This window comes from Notechis scutatus, chromosome 4 (assembly GCF_049901735.1).
Source record: "Notechis scutatus isolate UNSWTSFEM ecotype Mainland chromosome 4, rNotScu1.2, whole genome shotgun sequence".
Classification (NCBI taxonomy): domain Eukaryota; kingdom Metazoa; phylum Chordata; class Lepidosauria; order Squamata; family Elapidae; genus Notechis; species Notechis scutatus.
In genome coordinates, this window is record NC_142012.1 from 123031601 (window position 1) to 123045111 (window position 13511).

At 44.9% G+C, this 13511-nt stretch overlaps 1 protein-coding gene across 3 annotated transcripts; it reads right to left on the reverse strand.

Annotated features, from left to right (window-relative positions):
* Window positions 1-2100: 2100 nt before the first annotated feature.
* On the reverse strand, window positions 2101-13097 carry NPM3 (nucleophosmin/nucleoplasmin 3). 3 transcript variants are annotated; one of them, XM_087964667.1, is made up of 7 exons: window positions 12805-12959; window positions 11607-11692; window positions 10260-10379; window positions 9328-9421; window positions 7066-7358; window positions 4650-4956; window positions 2102-2392 (listed from the first exon to the last, which is right to left on the reverse strand). In XM_087964667.1, the coding sequence occupies exons 1-6, from the start codon at window positions 12881-12883 to the stop codon at window positions 4663-4665; spliced, it is 966 nt and encodes a 321-aa protein (XP_087820793.1). In that variant the 5' UTR covers window positions 12884-12959; the 3' UTR covers window positions 2102-2392; window positions 4650-4662. The 3 variants fall into 3 exon arrangements, with proteins under 3 accessions (XP_087820795.1, XP_087820793.1, XP_087820794.1); XM_087964668.1 differs by lacking the exon at window positions 2102-2392 and adding an exon at window positions 2918-3051 and having other exon boundaries at window positions 12805-12968; XM_087964669.1 differs by lacking the exons at window positions 4650-4956; window positions 7066-7358 and having other exon boundaries at window positions 2101-2392; window positions 12805-13097.
* Window positions 13098-13511: the final 414 nt, after the last annotated feature.

Consider the following 13511-nt stretch of genomic DNA (forward strand, 5'->3'; position numbering starts at 1 on the left):
AGAGTGGAATGATGGTATTGAATGCTGAATTGAAGGCTACAAAGAGGACCCTCGTGTAGGTATTTGAAGATTCAAGGTATTGTAGGATGTAGTGCGGAGCCATATTAACAGCATCATCTGTTGATCTATTTGCTCGGTATGCAAACTGCATTTTAACCAAGAAAGCAATGAGGAAAGATATGGTTGAAGGGTGCTACTAAGTGACTCACCCAGTAGAGAGATAAAATACTGGTTGGGTAAAAAATAAATAGTGGTTGGGAAAGAGACTGTGGGATAGCACAGCCTAAAAGTAAAAAAGAAGGGAGCCGGAGTGAATGCAGAGCGGAGTGAATAAGCCACCCTGTGGCAGAGGCTGTGTATGAGCTGGATTCAACAGAAAACTGTTTGCATTCTTCAAACACAGCTAGAAGAAAAAAAGCAGCATAGAAGACTTAGCACACAAAGCTAAAGCAAAGCACTAAAGCACTATGTAAATAAGCTAACAGATTTTAATCGGAATAAGCCTGGGATTAGGAAGCTTGATAAAATAGCATAAGAGCAGCAAATAATTTGGATTAAAATTAAAGTTATACTTTTGTAATTGTTGAGTAGCAAATACATCCTTGCAAGGCTGAAACAATCCTACTAGTGTTAGCACCATCCAAAATGGACTGTGACGATAACTGTAGCCTCTTTTAGAAAATGCTAGAAATTCTCAATAAACCAGTTACATATTTTAGGAAGGGAATGAATAAGAATTACAGAAAATTGAAGTAAGTCCTTCATTTTGTATTTTTCAACACTCAGCATCGTTCAAGAAAATAAAAAGCAAAAGAGAACATGTATAACAAATGCGTTTATTTAAAAAAGGACACCAGAAACAAGGGCAAAACATACAGGCAGCCTTCTCAGCTATCTATCAAGAGTAAAAATTTGTCTCTCTCCAGCTTGTTCTGAATTATAAATTGTAATAAATTCCATCTGGCCAATAGCGAGCAATGTGTTAAAATGTATCAAGATAAATAAAAAATATATCTTTATTTTTTTCTCAGAGAGTGAATCTAGGAAGCATCCTCAATAGTTATGGAATATATCAACTATTGCAGAGAATGTGGTTCACAGCAAAACAAAATTAGGAGCCACCCTAAGTTAGTGAAATGGAGTATAACTTTCCCTGAGAAGTTGATATTGTTCACTTTTTTAAAAAAAAAGTAACCTTAAAAACAGATATAAAGCATTTGGAAAACAGGCCCTGCTTTTTACCTGGAAAAAAATAAATAATATCAGGAGCAAAGGGCTTATAATTGGATAGTTTTCTTAGTATCAGGAAATTCTTATTAGAAAACATCACAATATTGATTTTCTTTTTTCCAGGTGTGGAAGTTATACGCTTGCAATTCTCCAACAACTCCACAGATTTTTCTTTGCGCAGAATAAGAAACATCTGTTATTTCTAACAGCCACCAGATTCAGTGAGCTATTTAATTCAGTTCCAGATGCACCTCAATAAAATAAAACCTGTAGCACTTGTCACAAACAAAAATCTCAATCACATCCAGGATATGGGCACCTATTTTTTTAGCCCCACAGCTAACCACATCTAGATGGCTGTACCGCCCCTCACATGTTTTGGGGAGAAGACAAGACCAACTTCATCAAGCTGCTGCCACAACTGCCAGTTTTCTAAGATGAGCACATATGTCTGTAACACTCCCATGAGAAGGAAAGCTGCATACTGGAGGGTCCCTACCATAGTATTGCAGATACAGTAGCTACTTTCCTTGTCCGCCAGCTCTGTTCCACACTACACTATGCTATTTAGAATATAAAATCAGAGGTGGGGTTAACGAGCAAAAAGCTGTGGAACATTTCCTGTCCAGAGCCTTTTCAGTGATCCCCAACCTTTTTATCCCCAACCTTTTATGGCGCGGCCCGGTACCGGCATTAGCTGGGCGCCGCCATCTTTTTGATGAAAAAGTGCTTCGGTGAGCTTTCTACCGGAAAAGCTCACCGGAAGCACTTTTCATCAAACAAGATGGCGGCGCCCAGCAAGCCAGCGGCCCGGTAGGACTTGTTCCACGGACCGGTACTGGTCCGCGGACCGGTGGTTGGGGACCCCTGCTTTAGATGAAAAGGCCAATTTGTCAAGAGGTCAGTACTAATGGTGTGTGAATGGAGAACTGCCCAAGGTATCCTACAATAATATAACAAGCTTAATTAATGAAAACAAGAACTCAGTAATATTCCACTTAGGATGAGCATTCTCAGGGAACTGAACAGGTACCTACAGAGAAGCTCAGCTATGATTTTTGTTTCTTCTTGGCTGGCTTGATAGGTGAAAGCTCTTCCTCCTGATCAATAGATTCCTCTTCATCGTCACTGAAGTCATCATCTGAGAGATCCTTTCTGTGAACTGAGAAACAATTCGGCTTGTTTATATCACCCAGAGAATTCCTCAAGCCTCTATCCTTCATATTACCCATTAATTTCCATTCTAAAAACAATGACGTTTAAGTTGGTAGAGCACCTCATATTTAGCAATTCACACAATATCCTCAGTGGTTTGCATTGCTCCAAACCAGAAGGTTGGGCAAAATGTGAATTTTGTTAGATAGCAGGTCTCTTTTCCATGTAAATGACAAAAGGGGCGTTGGTACTTACCTGATACGCCCGTTCTCTTTGAGCTGTGAAGAGCATCCAGTAGTGGGAGGTGCTTCAGTCTCTGCATCCATAGGCTGAGCTTTAATTGAGGAACGCTCCTCCTCCTCCACGTGACTCCTCCATGCGTTCCCCAGTTTTTGCGAAGACGAGAGAAATAGGTGCTCTCATCCTCACGACCTAAAAAGTTCAGTGGCCGAAACAGGACCCCACCAGACGGAAAAGGGTGGGGCTGGATGCTCTTCACAGCTCAAAGAGAACGGGCGTATCAGGTAAGTACCAACGCCCCTTCTCCTATGAGCTGTTCAGAGTATCCAGTAGTGGGACATACCAAAGCTTGGCCTGTCCTACGGGAGGGGCTCTGTCTGGTCTGGAATTTCCTCCTGGTCCCTGTGGACCCGTTGCAGAACCCGTCTGCCGAAGGAGGCCTCCGCAGAGGCAAACACATCAATTTAATGTCTAATGAAGGGCAATGGGGAAGCCCAAGTCGCAGCCCGGCAGATTTCAGTTATTGGTGCCTGTGTTGAATGAGCTGTTATGCCCCTAGGCACCTGCAGAGATTGAGACTGATATGGTTTAGCTATTGCAGCCCGTATCCAACGGCCTATCGTAGATGGTGATACCTTGAGACCCTGGGTATTGGGCTGAAAGGACACAAATAAGGCCTCCGATTTCCTGAAGGTCTCTGTACGCTTGATATAAATTCGCAGTGCGCACCTTACATCAAGCCTACGCCATTGTCTTTCCATCGCCTGTGATGGTCTGGGGCAAAAATTTGGAAGAATGAGCTCTTGTGCTCTATGGAAAGCCGAATTGACCTTGGGCATGAATGTGGGATCAGGACGAAGGACCACTCGATCGGCATGAAACACACAGAGATCTTGTCTGACAGACAAGGCTGCAATTTCCGACATACGACGAGCGGAGGTGATCGCTACAAGGAAAACTACTTTGTATGTCAGGAATTGGAGACTTGACTTCCTCAAAGGTTCGAAAGGCCCCTTAGTGAGAGCGACAAGGACCTTGTTAAGGTCCCAGGTGGGGTAACGGTGCACTGCTGGAGGACGTAAATTGGTGGCTCCTCTAAGGAAGGACCTTATGCGTGGGTGGTGTGAGAGAGAACTGAAACCCTCGCAAGTGATAACTGATGTCAAGGCCGCTACCTGCCTTTTTAGCGTATTAGGTGACAGCCCCTTATCAAGTTCCTCCTGTAGGAACTCTAGAATCTGAGCGACAGATGGGGAGACAGGATCAACTTGAAACTTACTACACCATTTGCAGAAGATGGACCATATGGCGTTATAAATGCGAATTGTTGAGGGGCGTCTGGCGGCTAGGATAGTGTTGATAACTCTGCTGGAAAGCTTTTCGCTCTTCAAGCCACTCCGCTCAACCTCCAGACGGTCAATTGTAACCATTGAGGGTCCGGATGTTGAAGAGGCCCGAGTTAATGAGATTCTGTCTGGCGGGATTCTCCAGGGTGGGGCTACCGAGAGGCTGCGAAGGTCTGCAAACCATGGCCGTCTGAGCCAATAAGGCGCCACTAGAAGTAGTTCCGCTCTCTCGTCTAGTAACTTCTGGATGACCCTGGAAACCAGTGCCAGTGGGGGGAATGCATACAGGAGCGCCGGGGGCCATCGGCAGCGGAGCGAGTTGTAATTCTCTGCCCCTTGCGATGAGTACCTGGAAAAGAATCTCGGGAGCTGAGTGTTGAGAGGGGAAGCAAATAGGTCCACCATCGGTTGACCAAATGTCCCTGCAGTTTCTAGAAACAGGGATGGGTGGAGGCGCCACTCTGACTGATCTATGGTGGCCCTGCTTAGCCAGTCTGCCTGTGTATTTGACAGGCCCCAAATGTGTTCTGCTTTGATGGAAAGTAGGTTGTTCTCCGCCCAGCGACACAGGCGCTCCGCTTCCCTCATTAGCTGTTTCGATTGTGTGCCCCCTTGTTTGTTTATGTGAGCTTTGGCTGTCACATTGTCTGTCAGAATTAGTATGTGCTGACTGCGTACCTGGGGGAGGAAGTTACGAAGGGCCAGGTGTACTGCGTGAAGTTCCAGCCAGTTTATGCTGCACGACTGTTCTATTGCGGACCATCTGCCTTGGGTTGTGAGCGACTGGACGTGAGTTCCCCATCCAAACAGACTGGCATCCGTGGTGATGGTGAGCCTTTGTGGCTCCTTGAAGAGACAGCCTCTGTTGATGACCGGTTTGGACCACCAGAGGAGAGACATGAGGACCTTGGGTGGTACCCTGACTTTGTGTTTGGAGTTGCTTCGGCCGGATCTCTGGTACAGTAGCAGGAACCACTGGAGGGATCTAGTGAAGGCAGGCCCAAGGGATAATAGAAATACATGATATCATTTTGCCCAACAATTTTGATATATCCAATAAGGACACCCTCTTAAGCCATCTGATCTCCTTAACTGATTTTTGAATGCTATTTAGTCTATCTGGTGACAGATAAACCTTGCCTTCCACTGTATCTATAACGGCCCCTAAATGAATGATTCGAGTCGATGGTGTTAACTGACTCTTCTTCCAATTTATTAGGAATCCATGCTCTTGTAGGGATTTTAATGTGGTCTGAGTGTCTATAACTGCTTGATGGGCGGAAGGAGATAAAATCAAGATGTCATCCAGATAACACTGGAGGAGAACGGGGATGTTCCTGAGATGGGCAGCTAGCGCTGCAAGGACCTTGGTGAAGGTCCTGGGGGCAGAGGCTAATCCAAATGGAAGGGCCACATATTCAAAATGGTGATTATTGTAGCAGAATCTCAGAAACTTATAATGGGAAGGCCGAATAGCGATATGCAGGTACGCCTCCGTCAAGTCTATGGACGTGAGCACGTCCCCCTGTCTGATGCCCAGTAATATTGATTGGAGGGTATGCATTTTAAATTTTCGATATACCAGGAAACGGTTGAGACCTTTCAAATCTAAGATCGCTCTCCACCCCTCCGAATGTTTTGGAACAACGAAAAGATGTGAATAAAAACCTTGCCCTCGTTGCTTGGTAGCTACTGGTTGGATGGCTCTTATGTCTAGAAGATGTTGGATAGCGGAATCCATGAGATTACGCTTAATCGGATCTCTGGAAGGAGGGCGTGACATGAAGAAGTCTGGGGGAGTGGATTGAAACTCCAGGGCAAGGCCAAATCTAACCGTGTCTCTGACCCAAGAATCAGAGGTAGAGGAGTCCCATTGGTCCGCGAATAATTTAAGGCGTCCGCCAACGGGAAATGGGTCCCTTGAGTTATCTTGGTCGTCGGAAGGGCCTGTTTCCTGCTCCCCGAAAACCCCTTTTGTGTTGACTGCCCCTTCTACTCCTGTCCACTGAGTCGGACCTATCATGTTGTTGTCCTGATCTGAATGATGGGGGTCTCTGGTATCTGGGAGAGAAGGGTCCCTGATAAAAAGATCGAAAGGATCCCCTCCGAAAGGACTGGGGATTTCTGGGATCTGATCTTCGAGCAAGGGTGGGGAGGAATTTCTTCTTGCTACGGGTTTCAATTAGCAATGGATCTAGGGAAGGGCCAAACAGTTTGTCTCCCACTATGGGGGAGGAAGCCAGCTTGGATTTATGTTTAAAGTCTGCTTGCCAGTGCCTTAGCCATAGCAAGCGACACGCTGTGACATGAGATGTGATGACCCTCGCTGAAAACTTGACTGCGTGGTATGTGGCATCAGCAGAGAATTCAGCAGCAGCAGTGAGTTTGGCGATGTCTTGGTGCGCCCTAATGTTGGAAGTAGGGACGTGTTGCTTCAAAAGGAGAAGCCATTTAAGAGATGACCGCGTGAAGGAGGCAGCCGTAGCTAATCTGATAGCCCATGCGTCAGATTGATGCGCTCTGCGCAGGGCTAGCTCAGCCCGTTTTTCCTCTGGCTTTAAAACCTCCAGTGCGTCATTGGGAATAGAGGAGGACGCTAAACCCACTATAGGTTCGTCTACCTCGGGGGTACTGAGTAATTTAGAAAAATCGGGGTCCAGGTTGAAATATTTCCTATCGTAGCCAGTTGGGGATGAGTACACCGCTGCAGAGGCCCACTGCTTCTGCACGAGGTCGGAAAACATGGGTGGGACTGGGATGACCTCTGCCTCAACAACCGGTTGGTTAAAGATCAGGTCCTCTGGCCCCTCCTCTGAGGGGATAGGTGTGTCAGATGGTGATTGCTTGCTTAGGCGTGCAATGTTCTTCGCCTTAAACAATAGGGATTTGAAGAGCTGTGGCCGGAATAAGCCCGTAAAACAGGCTGGTCCGGAATAAGCCCTTCATCCTCAGACATTTCCCCCTCTAAGGGGTCTGCCTCTGATAGGGGCTCCCTATCCTGCATCGACCCCAATTCGGACTCGTCTGCTTGCATGATCTGATCCACTTCCTCCTCCTCCCGCCCTTGGAAGGGGGTCTCCCCCTGTAAATATACCTGGGTCTGGTGCTGGTCCGACCTGGGCAAGGACCTCAGTGATTGTGACATTACCACAGGGCAATGTCCGGACATGGCTGCTTGTTGAATCCCGGCCGCGATCCCCTGGCGAATAGCCACCTCCATCCAGGCTCTAATCCTTTCTGGGACCTCCTCAAGGAGACTATGCCTTTGACGGAGACCAGCGGCTGTCGGAGTGAAAGTGGCTTCTGGAGCCCTTCTGACCGATGTCCCAGGAACTTGGACCTGTTGTCCTTGTGGGGGCAAGCTGCGCCTGGATGAGAGGGAGAGATCTAGGGGAGGAGGAGGGTGTGAAGAAGTAGATGGACTAGAAGATGGGAAGCCCTGAGGCACAGTGTGCGCTTCCCTAGAGCGCCTGTCTATCTCCTTTTGTAAGGCCTTATGGCGCCTTAAAGCATCCCTTTCTGAGGCTTTAGAAGTCTCTTTAGCCTGCTTGCGTTTGTGGTGAGTTTTGGCTTTTGCCTTCAAGGAAGGGGCTTGAGAGGTGTTACCATCTGCCATTTTGATTAAATTTGTATTGCAGCAATTTGGATATAAAGTAAGATAAGGCGGTTGGCACGCCCAGGGTCCGATCTGAGTCAAGAACGATTGCCCTTATAAGTACTCCCCCCTTTTTTTTGTGTGTTTGTTTGTGTTGTTTATATATATATATATAAAAAAAAATAAAAAAAAAAAATATAAATAAAAATATATATATATAAATATAAAAATAATATTTTATTTAAATAATTTCCCCCCCCCCAACACACTTCCAACCAAAACCACCCCCATCCCCTCCCTTCCCCCCCCCCCCCCCCCCCCTCCCCCCCCCCCCCCCCCCCCCCTTCTCTCCAATTTTACCCCCTTCTTCCTTTTTCCCTTGGGTGGGGTGGGGGGGTGGTATATACCCCCCCCCTATTTTGTTGTTGTGTGTGTGTGTGTGTATGTCGTATCTCAGTAATAATATTTTATTGGATTAAAATATTATACTGTCAAATAATGAATTATTATCAATGATTATTATACTTGTAATAATTATTATAATATTGTTGCTACCCTAGTGTTTATTGTTGCTCCTATGAGCAGAAATATATATATAAATCTCAATATTACTGAGAAGAGGAATATTGAAAAAAACAAGCAAGATCAATCTATGGACCAATTAGCCAAATTCGAACGCCTAAGGCCCAGGTAGAAGAGTACAAGGGCCTTCAGCAGCTTTCTTGCACAGGCGGATACAGGCCTAGGTGCTTTGCTGCTGCGCCGCTGAGGATTGAGCTGTGAGGGTTAAGCCAACAATCTTTCAATGAAGTACATAACCTCGAGTGCAATACAGCCAAAACGAGGGTAAAAGACTCTAAGAATCCAGGAAGGATCCTGCTGTTTCAAGTCTAAATACCTCACACAGCTTAGGGATGGAAGGTAAAAGGCGCGCAGCCACAAGGTGGCACTCAAAAAGGCATCCGCCAGCAAAAGTGTCTTTGCGCGCTTCTCAGCAGCCGCTTCCCACCTTGCCACAAAGCCAGAGTTCGCAAATTAAAGAAACAGCGTAGAAAGGGGGAATTTAACTCTGATTAGCTTCCCCACTGAAGGAACGGCGTTCGGAGAGGGGGGGGAAAGGTCATATGACTCGGCTGCGGTTTAAAACGACGAAAATCAAGCCGCTAGCAGGGAAACGGAACGAAAGGCACAGCGGCAACCAAAGAGGCAGAGGTAAGAGTTTTTGGCTGTGGGGAGGTGGTGCAGAGCAGCGCCAAAAGCCTCCCGCCGCCCTTCTTGGGGCGCAAATAGTGCTTCCCCAAACAAAACTGTCTGGCAAGCTAGTAAACTAGAAGGCTAAAGAGAAGAAACTGGATGACAATCAAACCTGTACACGACAAATTGAATTCCTGTTTTGGTCAATGGAGAAAACAAATTCACAGCCTGTCTCGCACGAGGCTGAGCAAAAACCGGGGAACGCATGGAGGAGTCACGTGGAGGAGGAGCGTTCCTCAATTAAAGCTCAGCCTATGGATGCAGAGACTGAAGCACCTCCCACTACTGGATGCTCTGAACAGCTCATAGGAGAACCAGCTTATACTCCACACCAGGAAAAGGTCCAGAATCCGCAATATTGACCATGCTAGTTGAGGTAGCCAAGATACTTAATCTGGAATTCTGGTCTCTACTCCAGAAAGAACTATTACTTTTCTGTGTCCTTTAACTACTATAGCATGCTCATTGTACCCAATAGTTTATTCCATCCCATTCCCAGGTTCTTACTGATTTGATGTTGTCCTGAAAGATGAACAGGGCCAGATCCTGAGCGCAGACGGAAGGTCACCGGGGGCTGGAACTCAAAATTATCTAAACACAACTGTGGAAAAATAAGAAGATAGAGCAATTGTGAAACAAAATGAATAGCTCAAGTCTCATTTAGTTCAATAGGTTTTGAAGTTTATTCAGATGCTTTGTTGCATCTGTGGTTATTGGTTTTTTTTTTGGGGGTGGGAGGGTGAGGGCCATGACATTTTCATATAATGAAAGAGAAATACTGTGTTCCTAATTTGCAAATTTAACTCTTGTTAACACGTCTGTGGAGATTCAGAGCTCTCAATAACACCTTTTAAACCAGTGCAATATATCCAGTTATTCTAATGATTCAAGCCACCTATTTAAGCTGATTAAACAGATATGATCTAGAAAGTCATGGGTCACGAAAGATTTTCTGATACTAAATACCAAATTTTCAAACACCAAATATTTCACTCAGGATGAACATTCTTTGGCACACTCTGGAGAAACTACAGAAGGCAGGCTCTGGAAAATCTGATGATACATCTCAATCTTTGGAGCATAGCAATAGTACTTAGACTTATATACCACATCACAGTGCTTTAAAGCCCTCGCTATGTGGTTTACAGAGTCAACATATTGTCCCCAATGATCTGGATCCTCATTTTACCAACCCTGGAAGGATGGAAGGCTGAGTCAACCTTGAACCGGTGGGAGTCGAACTCCTGGCAGCCAACAATCAGCAGAAGTAGCCTGCAATACTGCATGCAAACTACTGCGCCACCACGGCATATCAGAGGGGCCATCCCAAGTATGGCCAATTGTGTTTGAAAGTCTTTCAAGTGTTTCAAATCAACATTCTGGAACCATTACACATTGATTTTCTCCAAGACACCCGTATTCCCAAAATATCATTTTACCCAGGGCTGGCACGACAACTTCAGGTTGGCCACAGGCACAGCAACCTCCTTGTTCTGATAGTCACGACCAACCACTTCCACAATGTTGCATTCATCTTTGGCACCTTCGGACAGACAAGCCTTGAAAAGAGGAAGAGAAACAAAACTGAAGGAGCACTGAGGAATGTTTAGCTAAGAATGAAATGCCATCTTAAGCTCTAATGATGAACCTCTTCCAATAAGCACTTGGAAACAGGATCAGAACAAAATCATCCAGTAACAAACACGAACAGAATCAAAAACAGTAAATTTAGCCAATTTGCAGGCTGTGTAATCCATCCTATTAAATCAATCCTGTAGCCTTCATGTATCTATCCCAAATATCTTGTCAGGAGAGTTTGGGATGCCTCTGGAATAGACAGAGGTATAAGAAGATGAAACAATACAGTCAAAAATTATTTTATTGATATTTTATATATAATTATATATTTATATTTTATATGATCTTCTTGCAGTAATGTTCCCTTTAGTCCTGAATTTACTGATTAAAAGAAGTATGCAGAATCACAATATACCTAGGACAGGGGTGTCAAACTCGTGACACATTGTCATGTGACGTATCACAACCCCCCGCTAACCTGGGGGGGGCGTAGCCAGTGTGTGATGTATCCAGCCCATAGGCCACGAGTTTGACAGCCCTGACCTAGGAGATTCTGCTCTAAGAGCACAATTCTTGCTTTTATGATTTTAAACAATCAGAAAATGTAGCCTTCAGTACAAAGTATTTGATTTTTGTGTATCTGTGTGTGCACATACACACAGTGTGTTCTGTGGCATAATAATAAAACAAAAAAAAAAAAGGCTCAGAGCCATCTTGTCCAAGCAGGTAGATATTAAAGCAGCTTTGTCAGCAAAGTATTTTATCAACTATGTGAAGTAAACACTTTACTTCCCATATTGGCCACAGAAGCCGTGCAGCTTCATTCATTGTAATCTGCACAGAATTCTACCTTACTAACAGGTATCAAAAATAAAAATCTTCTATCGTCAGATATGACCGAGACCCAGACAGCCATCCCCCTTTCCTTTCAACTTTCTATATTTCCCCATTAGTTGTCTAGGTAGGGAGATTTCTAGTGCCTTTACTAGAATAAAAATCAAGGCGTGTCAGAAGAACTAAGTGATCCGTCATCTTCTCTCCAGCACTTTTTCATTTGCTTGCATGATTTCATCATGGTTTCTGGCAACTCAATGGGTTTTTAAATACTACTGAAGCCATGTAACAATCATGAGGACATTATACTTCCCCAGCAATGGCTAGTCATGCTGTAGGTCACTAGCTAGGAAATAGCCTGCAGCTACTCTTACCATATTCAGAGCTAGGAAGTGATCCGAATCATCTTCTTCCGAGACTTTAAAAGTATAGGAACGCGCACTGCTGTTCAGCTCACATCCTGAGGAAGAAAAAAAATCCTAAGTGAATATTATAAGGCAATTTTTTTTTTTTTAAAAAAAGCAGATTTTCTTAAATGGAAGAGGTAAGTTTCTCCAACTGCAGAAATGCTATACATTTTAACATGCTCTCACTTCTGCAGAAGCCAAAAATAAATCCAGCACGATCAAAAGCTGAAACCAAAAGCTTTTGGTCTCTGAGCTTGATTTCTGCTACCTCATGGAAATACCCACCTCATGTTTAGGCAACAATACAAAAGCAGTTGCCACTGTCTTCTTCTGTGATGCTTTTTCAATGTGCTTTGTATTGATCTCCCCTATGTTTTCCCTAGCTTGAAAAGATGGGAGTACAATATTTAATTCTAAAGCCAAAGAAATTAGCAAGGTGTTTTTTTTAAATTTTCAGACTTTAGCAGTAAAATCTAGAGATTTTTTACCAATGTTTTGGTGTTATATAAAAGAACACATTTCTTAGTTGTTTATTACTTCAAAGCTGCTGCCCAACAAAAGTATATCTCACGAAAAATTTTAGAGATAATTTTCAGTGACATGTTGCATTTCAAAACCCCTCCATCAACCTTTATAGAAACAAATGAAACCGGGTAGAAAGCCTTGCTATGATGCAATTTCTCCCACATGAATTGAGCGAGATCTGCGCCCTGCCCTGTGTAACCCGCATTAACCTGTTCGATGAAATTCATGAAGCATTTTGACCGCGTTTACTCGGCAGATAAATCCTTCCTCGCAACGAAGAGCAAACAACGCGTGGCTTCTATGCCTTCCCAGCCTTTTTCCAACGAAGAAGCCAAGCCGCTTGCAAGAGCCGAGCTGGGGAGCACGAACGGAATCGGGACAGGGAAGCACGTGGTGCCTCCATGTGCCCAGCTCTCCAGAATAAAAACCCGAAATGCGGCGACTTAATTAGGTGGTCCAATGTATCGTGCTAATACGATCATTCAAAGCCTTATTCAAGCGATTCCCAGAGCGATCAAATCCTCCCAAACGATCGCTACTCCAGGAGCAAAGAACCATCGTCTCTCTCGTTGGCCTTCCCCCCCGTCCCCTCGGTTCTCAAATATGACCGCCTGCGAAGTCCCCGCGCATCTTTACCCACCGAAAACGAAGCGGCTGGTGCAAATCGGCGGCGTAGCTTCCCCGTCGTCCATGCTGTCTAGGTCCAAGAAAGAGGCCATGGCTGGCCCGGAAGCAGAGCAGAGCAGAAAGGAAAAGGGACGGCAGGAAGACGCTCGAGTGGCGCCCCGCCTGCTGCCCGCCCCGCCGGGGGCCGCTCCAATCGGCAACGCAGCTTCTCTCCAATTGCAAGCTTGTCCGCTCCGCAAGGGACCTTATTCATTCAGGACAAATTGCAGAAATCGCGTGTCCCTGGGTTTGCTATTTTTCTTTTTTCTTAAAAAAACAACAGAACAAGTGAGATCCTAAAACTAAACTATGCAAGCGTCGAAAGGGGAAAAATATAGACTGTCCTGTTGTGGGAAGTTCTTTGCTTGTTAGTGTCCCAAAATTGAAATCTTAAACTCCCTAAAAGGAAGATTATGTGTTCTCCGATTCTAGTCCTCCCTTACCAGTGAATATTATCAGAACTTCATGTAGGGCTTGCTAAAGGAAGTTTGAGCAAAGCTCTCACCACACAAATCCTAAAGTCAGGTCATATCCTGATCAGAAGCAGTTTGGGGAAACCTCTTGATGCCTATCAGTCTGGAAAAGGTTGTAAAAAGGGGTTCCACCAATCCACATATCAGAGATACTGTCTTAAAATGGAGAATAGAAATAAAAAGTGGCTATCCTGTCAAAATCACTCCT

Bases quoted from the DNA above. Each gene is read 5' to 3' on its own strand.
- NPM3 (XM_087964667.1), bottom strand. From the start codon at position 12,883: ATGGCCTCTTTCTTGGACCTAGACAGCATGGACGACGGGGAAGCTACG. The intron at 11,693-12,804 runs GTGGGTAAAGAT...TTTCTTCCTCAG, and splicing joins CACCAGCCGCTTCGTTTTCG to GATGTGAGCTGAACAGCAGT. The intron at 4,957-7,065 runs GTATATTTACAG...TGCCTTCACTAG, and splicing joins CGGACCAGCACCAGACCCAG to ATCCCTCCAGTGGTTCCTGC.